The sequence below is a fragment of the Humulus lupulus genome, chromosome 5, assembly GCF_963169125.1.
Source record: "Humulus lupulus chromosome 5, drHumLupu1.1, whole genome shotgun sequence".
NCBI classification, from domain to species: Eukaryota; Viridiplantae; Streptophyta; class Magnoliopsida; order Rosales; family Cannabaceae; genus Humulus; species Humulus lupulus.
In genome coordinates this window covers 81,686,093-81,696,083 of record NC_084797.1, presented here as the reverse complement: position 1 = coordinate 81,696,083, position 9,991 = coordinate 81,686,093, and the positions used below count along the sequence as shown (strand labels likewise).

The following is a 9,991-nucleotide window of genomic DNA, read 5'->3' as shown; positions in this document are numbered from 1 at the left end:
GAGGGTCTCGAAGGGCCCTTGGCCAAGGCATTGACCTCAAAGCTTACCTTCCCAACTCCTATGAATTGTCTTCGGAAGGCAGACGATAACTGATGCCATGATTGAATGGACCATGGTCGGAGCTTTTTAAACCATTCATCTGCTGGCCCCATCAGGGTAATCAAGAACACATGACACTTAGAATCGCCGGAGACATGATGCACCGACATTAACCTGTTGAACTTAGACAGGTGATCTGTGGGATCCCAGCCACCGTCATAGGGCAGTATGGATGGAATTTTGAAGCCTGGTGGTAGAGGGGCCTCAACAATGTGAGGGGCACATGGCCCTACTTCTTCGTCCTCTGAGTCAGATTCTTGGCCTTATCGCCTGGCCATTCTGAGCATTATCTGCTTTAGACTTTCTAATTCAGCATGGAGCGGGTCATGATCCTGGTTGATGCTCTAAGCCAGGTTATCTCTTCTCTGAGCATTGAGATTATCCCGGAGGTCTGGTAGACCTCTCCCAGCGGGCTCACGTCCTCCTGCCTTACTGCATCTTCGAGCATTGAGGTTGTCTCGCAGGTCAGCCTATCCTCGAAATGCACTGTTACCCTCGGAACGAACCACTTCGGTCTCTCCATCGGACTCAACATTTTCGTTTACCGAGATACTGATGCCACGTTCTCAGTTTTCTGGGGCATTCCTCGGGCGGATCTCTGGACCGTTATTCCTACGGGGTTGGTTAGGTACCGAGGGGACACCAGCTCCAGGCCTCGTGCGGTCCGTATGGGTGCGTCGAGGCGGAACACCCCAAGCTCCACATGCGTTGACTGCTTGGAGGTGCCCTCGGGCCCCTGAGCCATTGCCTTTGTCAGCCTACTGAGGAACCTGGTGACCTTTGGGTTCTTGACGAGCCCTCTTCTGCTTTAGAGCAGGATTATCGTCAGCCTTTCCCTTACCATGGTCGTGCAGTGGCATCGGGGTTCCAACTCCTGCTGGGTGCCCAGCGAGCACCTCAGCCCGCGACTCTGCAGCCGGGTGCTCGGGAGGCACTCCAGCTGCATTAACAAGTGGTACTCCAATGGGGTGCGCATGAGGCACACTAGTTGGGTGCCTCGCTGGTGCACTGCCATTAGGATCCACTCGCAACCCCTGGACTGCAAGAGTGGCCTTCATGGCAAGCACCATTCCCTATAGGGCGATGATGTTACTCTCTTGTGCGTCAATCTTCTGTTGTTGGGTGGCCACTTGCTCACGGAGCATCACCACCTCCGGCGTTTCTTCTGCATCCGTGGGCTGAGGATATTCCTCCTCATAGTACCCCTGGTCGACACTGTCATCTTCGTCATTGTATTCGGCGTCTTCTTCGTAATCCTCTGCCATCTCAGGTACGTCTGGAGGTGGTTGTTGACTGGGTTCCCCTCCTTCGGCTCCGATAGGAGGGAGTATATCATCTGTAATGTTTCTTCGTGTAGTCACCATAGTTGTAAGTGTTCCAAATGCTTTCTTCAAGCTCTCAATGAAAGCACCAAAATGTGACTGCCTTTTTCACTATCAACCTTAAGAAGAAAGATTAAAGAAACAAGCAATACGAACACAATGATTTTTACGTGGTTCAGGTTCTCTGGTATTAAGAGGATTGGAAGCTTGTGATGGCAAGCTCCAATGGTGTATTCTCAGGCAGCATTTAGATTGCTCTAAGTACAAGGTATTTTCTCTTTAAAAAACTAAACCCTTTACAATGAGACTCCCAGCTCTATTTATAGAGGCTGGGGTAATTAATATTAATCATTTGTAATTAATATACATTCTTCTCGTTATTGGGAGATTAATACTAATTCAATGTATTAGGCTGCATTGAATAGAGACCACGACCCATGCGAGATCTGCGGGGGCCACTACAGAAATGCACCTCCTTTATGGGGAACATGCCCCTGGTACTGTCAGGGCATGCTGTACGTATTTCTGTGTCAGACGGCGTAGTGTGAATGCGAATTGTCGAATCATACAATCGACAACATTGTAGGCGGATCACCTAAAAAGTTGTCAGGTATTTCTCTGATGCTGCTAACCCGCATTGGCTAACACCTGACTTATCCTTTAGAACCCGATGGCAAGGTCCTCGCCTTGGAATATAACTGATGGAAAGAACCCCGTGGACTGCCAAGCAGCCCTCAGGACATAGCCTTAGGAAGACGTTCGTAGCTCTCGGGACATGGCCTTTGGGAGATGTCCACGTCCTCCCTCTATCCGAGGGGGATAATCTCTGACTGTAGGACCGACGAGGACTAATCCTCAGGGCGTGGCCTCATCGAAAGAAGTACACGTCTTGCCACATGTCCCACTCGGACTGCCACATGTCCTACTCGAACAATCAAGCGTTATTGGGTGAAAATACGGACAACAATTACAAACAATTATCCATATTTTCATAAAGTTCGGTATTTTTCATTTTTTTTAAAATTTACGATATTATATGTAATTTTTTCATTTTAAAAAAAAAATCTGTGTTTCGTTTTATTATAATCTACTAAATGAGAATATTATTATTATTATTTTACTAATAATACTGTATAATGTAGTCCGACAAATCACTTCGGGTTGTGATTTACCGTCCTATCCTTTTGAATCATCATCATTTTATTTTATACCTTCGTGATCTTATTTTGGAAAAAGAAAAGGAGTATTACGAGAAAAACGAAGATAGAGCTATTTAAAAAAAAAAAGCTCTCCCCACAAAAAAAAAGCTCTCCCCACAAAAAAAAAGCTCTAAAACCCTACTAATTTCTAATGTAAAACAAAAAAAGCCCTAGTTCTCTTCTTCTTCGTTGGCCTTTACTCTCAACCTCTCATCACCTTTGTCCTTTGTCCTTTGTCTAGATATGTTTGGCTTAACAGCGGTTTCTCCCAACAGAACCGCTACACTTGGAGCAGTGAACCCTTCAGTTCCCAAGACCGATCTTCTTCGACTAAACTGTTCTAATACCTATAGAAGACGTCTGTGTCCTCTACCGGTAATGGTGTGAGACACACACACACACATATTTTATACATACATATATATAGTTTTTGGGTGTTTTGGGGGGGGGGGGGTGGATTTCGTTTCATTTAATTTTATCCATGTTATAATGCAGCCTTCTTCAGCTAAGTATTTGTACCTGTTGCACTCACGGTGTGCTACTTTCAAAGCAATGGCAGCTCAGGAAACAGTGGCACATGAAACAGCAGTGGAAACTCATTCTGGTATCTATGTATATGGGATACTTGCTATTCATATTTTAGATTTTTGTTTCTAATGTAATTGGATTTTATTTTTCTTTTCCTGTTTGTCTGTTTTGTTTTTTATTACGTAATATGATTTTACATGATGATTTAACAATCTAATTTTATATTGGGGCTCTTTCAGGTAATAAACAGGCACTAATATCACTGTCAGACAAGAGAGACCTAGCTTTATTGGGGGGTGCGCTTCAGAAATTGGGGTAAATTCTTGGCCTTAAAAGATTAATACTTGTTCTGATTATTTAGGATGATCGCTTCATAATATATCTTTCTTTTCGTCAATATGTTGGCTTGGTTCCTGTTAATTAGTCTGTTTCTAAAGTTCTCACTTGCATTAATGTAACTTTATTTGATTTGGGTTGACAGAATAAAAATGTACCTGGTAATAATTGAACTTGACTGATTTAAAGATTTTCCATTTTGTAAGCTATTAAGATATCTGTTGTTATTAACTGAAGCTACACAATTGTGTCAACTGGAGGGACAGCTTCTGCTTTAGAAACTGCTGGGGTGTCTGTTACAAAAGCAGAACAACTTACTCGTTTTCCTGAGATGGTGAGTTGGTTCTTCTTTTGAATTTACCTTTTTCTATTAGATGTCGCTGTCTGTTGTGAATTTCTTTGTAGTTTAACATTTTTCGTTTTGATCTTATGTAGTTTAATATTTTTCTTTTAATCTTTGTCCTAGAATTTGTGTCAACATAATTAATGCTTCAATACTGTTTAACATGTTTTTTATTTACTACTTTTAAACATTACATAAAAATTGAATCAAAACATGTTAGTCTTTTATCAATTAAATTATTAATAAAGTTAGTTCTTAGTAATTAGTATTTTGTTTTTTTTTCCTTTATCCCTGTGTTATTTTTCAAGTTTCTGAGGTGATTTAGGAACTCTCTAATTTTGACTGTGAAGATCAGAACATATAAAGTAACCAATACTTATACTTTTACTTTCATACGAAGCTAGCTTTCATAAGAGGCCTTTGTGCTTGTTCTGCACCTTATTTTTTTTCTCCCGCAATTTTAATAGAAATATGTTCAACATTTCACAGATCATTCATAAATGTAGTAAAAGAAGTTAATATGATACTCATTCTCTCACTCCCTTATTTATTTATATCTTTCTTATTCCGTCTTCAGAGTTTTGTGCTTGTATGCAATACATGTTTAAGGAATCCGTAATATCCCCTTTTTCTTTCTCTTTTTGTTTTGTGTTAAAATGTGGGTTAGTGGGGAAGTTTGTTTTGTTGGAAAATTTAAATAATTTAACAGACCCTTGGTACAATTCACCTATGCTAGGAGGAACCAAAGTGCCACATATACGCTGAGGGTGGTTTGGGAACATCAGTGGGAGGTGTAGTGGCCTGAGTTGCATTGGGATTGTTGAGTTAGTTTGAAAAATATGCTTAATTGGGTATAAGGGGAAAGGCCGAGGGAAAAAGGGGTATGTAAATTGTACTAAGTGAGCATTTTCTTTTGGGAGAGTGCAAGTCTCTCAAATACCTGTGTGTTTTAGCTTGTGTGTTTTTATTCAATAATATCCCTCTCATCACACTACTATCTTTCTGTTTTACCTACTGTTCTTGCTACTGTATTTGGACATCCTAATTGGGGTCTATCATAATTTCAAGTATAAAGGTTGCATAGAAGCACGGGTTAGTAAATAGCAATTCCTTTTAGTTAAGTTTTGTTATTCACCTAAGCTGTTGCCAGAATATTTTTGTGTGTTCAACATAGCAGCTTTTAAATAAACCTTTCCCATCAGCTCCCTACATACAGCTCTTGTTGGTTCCTCAAATACTTTCTATTTGTTGCTGAGTGCTTCCACCTAATTTATTCAAACAGTCATAGACATTTGTTAGATATGGTTGTTATATATCAAAATTTATTGTTAAAAAAATGTTGCAATTGCCTTATCGTCTTCTCTAATCTGTGATTCAGTCTTCTTTTTTTTGTTCTTCCCTTTTTTATATAATATAAAAGCTTTGTTTCTTATGTGTGTGTGTAAATGTTGTCAACTCACAGATAGATAACAATATAGGGAGGAGCCTCGTATTTTCTGAGAAAAATATTCTTAAATAGTAATACTTAAACATGTAGAGAAGACATAATTCTAGTTATCTATTACAGCTTGATGGTCGTGTAAAAACTTTACACCCAAATATTCATGGAGGTATTTTGGCTAGAAGAGACCAAAAGCATCATATGGAGGCTCTAAATGAACATGGAATTGGTGAGTTATCCTATAAGACCATTCACTCTACTTGCATGAGTTTTTGTCTTTGACTCACAAAAGACAGGCTTATATTATTTGCAACATATCATTTGGTTGATACTTTTTGTAATATTTTCTACAGGTGCATTTGATGTTGTGGTGGTGAACTTGTACCCCTTTTATGATACAGTTACTTCGACTAAAGAAATTGAGTTTGAACATGGAATTGAGAACATTGATATTGGTGGTCCTGCCATGATAAGAGCTGCTGCCAAGGTTTTTCATTTGAATTATTTTGCCATTCTGCTAATGGTTGTGAGTCAAATAGTGAGGCATATGCCTTGTCTGAGCTGAAATATGTCTCCTGAATTCAAACAGAATCATAAAGATGTCCTGGTTGTTGTTGATTCACAAGACTATCCCGCGCTTTTAGAATTTCTAAAAGGAAACCAAGATAATCAACAATTTCGTAGAGAGCTTGCATGGAAGGCTTTTCAGCATGTTGCTTCTTACGATTCTGCAGTTGCAGAGTGGTTGTGGAAGCAGACAACTGGAGGTATTTTGTTTAAAATAGTTTCTGCTAGATAAAAGATACATTTTTTTTACTTCTGTTGTCTCAGTCTCATGTTGACACTGAGAACCTTCTTTATTTTGTCATAGGTAAATTTCCTCCTAATATCACAGTGCCCATGACACTTAAAAGCTCCCTTCGTTATGGTGAAAATCCTCATCAAAAGGCTGCATTTTATGTTGATAAGAGTCTTTCTGAAGTTAATGGTGGTGGTATTGCAACTGCTATTCAACACCATGGGAAGGTCAGTGATAAATGCAACTGTGTTCATCTGATCCGCTTGATGTAAATATCTAATGTATGTCAATTTACAAAGCTTATTTTGTCCAACAAGTTACTTCTGGAGTCTTAAGTGTAAGGTATGAAGCTTTGATTGGATCAGCTTGTGGATATTTAGAAGATGTATCTTATATGATAATGAAGGCACTTATATATTTGATAGGGTCAACCTGCAAATCACACACAACACACCAGTACAGCAATATGGAAGAAGGTAAACTGTGAGTCTATATTGCTGTCAAGGAATTCGAGAGCCTTGTTCTCTCCCAAAAGGTTACAAAACTATACCAAAATTCTCCACACTTGTAAATGTAAATGACATCCCACTCTTCTATTTATTTCTCACAACAGTAGAACAAGCTCACCCTACACCCTGTGTACCAAATAATAGCCCAGCTCAACAATCCCAAGGCCTAACTAACTTTCCCCAGCTGCAAAAGTGTTGTGTGATGCTGACTTGGTGTCTGATGTGGCTTGGTGACCACCTAGATGCCTACGTGCATAAGTGTAGGTGATGGGAGGTCTTTCAATATTATATCATTAACTTTAAAGTTCAAGTCAATTTACTGATCTGATGACCACTGGCTTAAGTAATAATTTCTGTTACTATCTAATTTAAATTTGAAACTCTCGCTGAGGCTAATCAGGTATAGAATAATAATAAAAAATCATGTTTTATCAGAAAAATGAACGTAAAAATTATTGAATATTTTCAATGACAAGTAACAATAACTGGCTATCTTATAGGTTTTAATTTGCATGTTTGGATCATTTGTGGTCTTGGCTTCTCCTGTGGAGCTATCTTTCCTGGTTCACCAAACTGCTTTTTTTTTTTTACCCCTTCAATTTGGCAGTTAAGCTGTTGCCATTAGAACCAAAGTTATGAGTCTGTGTTTCCTAATGTGACTATATGCAGTAACGTTTTGTGTTAGGATCTTTTTTGCAATAATTTGGGTGCAGGCAATAATTTGCTTGCATTCATTACAAATACAAATCAGTTAAACCACAATTGTTTACGACCTATTATCTTTTGGGTGCAGGAAATGTCATACAATAACTACTTAGATGCTGATGCAGCCTGGAATTGTGTGGCAGAGTTTAGAAAACCTACATGTGTAGTTGTAAAACATACAAATCCTTGTGGTGTAGCTTCTCGTGATGATATCCTTGAAGCTTATAGACTTGCTGTAAAAGCAGATCCAGTGAGTGCATTTGGTGGTATTGTTGCCTTCAACATAGAAGTTGACGAGGTCAGCTCAATCTTTCAGCCCTATTTTACTGCTCAGTTATTCAAGTCTAGACTAAGTCTAATTAGCATTCTCTTTGGCAAATTTAAATGACGAGTGGATCTGTTTTGATTCTTTGAGAAGCCCTCACTTTGGGTTGCTTGTCAATATTTTCTGTTTATTTGTTCTGCTCTATTATTTATTTATTTATTTTGGGTTTCAGGCTCTTGCTAAGGAAATCCGAGAATTCAGAAGTCCAACAGATGGTGAAACCAGGATGTTCTATGAGATTGTGGTTGCGCCCAAGTATACAAAGAAAGGGCTTGAGATCCTCCGTGGAAAATCAAAGACTTTAAGGATCCTTGAGGCAAGAAACAATGAGAAAGGAAAACTTTCCCTTAGACAGGTTGGTGGTGGGTGGTTAGCCCAGGACTCTGATGATATAACCCCTGAGGACATACAATTTAAAGTCGTTTCTGAGAAGGCTCCACAAGAAAGTGAGCTTTGTGATGCAGAGTTTGCATGGTTGTGCGTCAAGCATGTCAAGAGCAATGCTATTGTGATAGCAAAGGTTGTTACTTCTCTACCCATTTAGTTTCTTTTCCATTTTTGGTGTTTTAATTTAGGCTTTGTTTGGATATTGTATTTTACAATGAAAATTTTGTGAGAGAAAAAAGTAGATAAAATATTTAGGAAAATATTTTTCTAAAATTTTATAAGAGATTTTTTTGAATATATTTTTAGTTCCAAAATTTTATAATATTATATTATAGTTAAGTTTAATTTAAAAAAAAATAAAGATTTCTCAACTTTTTGTTTTAATCCGAACAGAGAAAATGAAATTCTTTACCCTCCTCTGTTGGAACCCAGATTTTAGGGATGGAAAAATTGAGTTCCAAAGAATTTTGTTTTCTTTTGTTTGGATTAAAAAAAAAGAGATTATATACTTTTAGAAAAAGTAAGAGTTAAATTTAATGTAATTTTATAAAATTTAGAACACTATCATGAAATTTTGTGAGAATATTTTCTCTTTTTTCTATTATTTTCTCTCAAATTTTTTCCTTGGTAAAATCTGAATTCCTAACAAAATCCAGAATTTATTTCATCAAACAGAAGGATAAAATTCTGATTAATTGCTAACTGTTTAATTAATCTTCAATCCTTGACAAATTTTTTTATCTTTTGTCAATTGGGCAGAACAACTGTATGTTAGGAATGGGAAGTGGGCAGCCAAATCGTCGGGAGAGTTTAAGGATAGCTTTGAAGAAAGCCGGAGATGAGGTCAAGGGAGCGGCTTTGGCTAGTGATGCTTTCTTCCCATTTGGTAATATTACTCGCACACTATTTTCATTGATGGGTGGTAGATTGACAAGATTTAAGTAATGACTAAATTTAGTGATAAACTTAAAACCAGATATAATTGACACAATCTTTTAAATCTGTACCTACGTCTTATAGTATAGTAAATTGCAACCCTGTTGACGTAAATGATATTTGTTTTTGGATCAGCTTGGAAAGACGCTGTGGAAGAAGCATGTGAGAGTGGAATTGGTGTTATTGCTGAGCCTGGGGGGAGCATCAGAGATGGGGATGCCATAGACTGCTGCAACAAGTATGGTGTATCGCTTGTCTTCACAAATGTGAGGCACTTTAGGCATTGATGACGAAGCTGATACCACCATTTGAAAGAATTCAGTTACGGGTGGCTCAATTTTGGTTGGTCTGCTTTCCCTTGCAAAATAAGTCATTTGTACTTTAGAGGCATTGGTGACAATTTTGTAATTAACTTGGTCTATGCAAAAATATGGAGGAGTTGCTCGTTCACATATATATATATATATATTTTGAGTAAAAATTCATAGAATTTCATTAGGCAAACAGCCTCAATGCAGAAACATCAAACATAAAGAGTTTTAAGGCCAAAGGCAAGAAGGCAAACCAGGCCACCAAACTCTAGGAGAATCAAAACATAACGCAAGTTTTGCTAAGGAATGAGCAGTAGAATTACTAGCTCGATTACAATGATAGATGGAAATAGACGAGAAAGAGCTCCACACTTGATAAATGTCTGGGAGAGCAATGCCATATTCTGAATGATAAGCCTCCTTACGAATAATGCTTTGACAAACACGAGACAAACACGAAGACAGTCGGTACTGATCTGAATACAAAGGAAGCCTAGGCAAATACAGAGAACCATCCCTTGACGGGCAGCTGCTACTTCAACTACATGTGGTGCTAACGACGCCGTCGTTGGAGTTGCAGCAGAGCAACGAACAGTCCCCAAGCTATCAACCACCACCGCCCCCATACCTACCATCCCTTTATCAACATCTAAACCAGCATCTATATGAACACCCATCTCTCCATCAGCCAAGGGAACCACTTGTGCCATACCTACCATCCCTTTATCAACATCTAAACCAGCATCTATAT

At 38.5% G+C, this 9,991-nt stretch overlaps 1 protein-coding gene and 1 long non-coding RNA gene across 3 annotated transcripts; both read left to right on the top strand.

The window, feature by feature from the left end:
- Window positions 1-2,702: 2,702 nt before the first annotated feature.
- Window positions 2,703-9,379, top strand: LOC133777482 (uncharacterized). Of its 2 annotated transcripts, none has more exons than XM_062217111.1 (12): window positions 2,703-3,001; window positions 3,116-3,224; window positions 3,388-3,463; window positions 3,722-3,818; window positions 5,395-5,497; window positions 5,622-5,755; window positions 5,858-6,035; window positions 6,140-6,294; window positions 7,370-7,579; window positions 7,779-8,126; window positions 8,753-8,879; window positions 9,065-9,379. In XM_062217111.1, the coding sequence occupies exons 1-12, from the start codon at window positions 2,864-2,866 to the stop codon at window positions 9,214-9,216; spliced, it is 1,827 nt and encodes a 608-aa protein (XP_062073095.1). In that variant the 5' UTR covers window positions 2,703-2,863; the 3' UTR covers window positions 9,217-9,379. The 2 variants fall into 2 exon arrangements, with proteins under 2 accessions (XP_062073095.1, XP_062073096.1); XM_062217112.1 differs by having other exon boundaries at window positions 2,704-2,995.
- LOC133777483 (uncharacterized) lies at window positions 6,301-6,667 on the top strand. The gene is made up of 2 exons (XR_009868613.1): window positions 6,301-6,409; window positions 6,493-6,667. It is a non-coding gene; the product is annotated as an uncharacterized LOC133777483 (long non-coding RNA).
- Window positions 9,380-9,991: the final 612 nt, after the last annotated feature.

Coding starts and splice junctions, on each gene's coding strand:
- LOC133777482 (XM_062217111.1), top strand. CDS start 2,864: ATGTTTGGCTTAACAGCGGTTTCTCCCAACAGAACCGCTACACTTGGA. Junction 3,819..5,394: donor TTACTCGTTTTCCTGAGATG/GTGAGTTGGTTC, acceptor TATCTATTACAG/CTTGATGGTCGTGTAAAAAC. Junction 5,756..5,857: donor TGATAAGAGCTGCTGCCAAG/GTTTTTCATTTG, acceptor GAATTCAAACAG/AATCATAAAGATGTCCTGGT.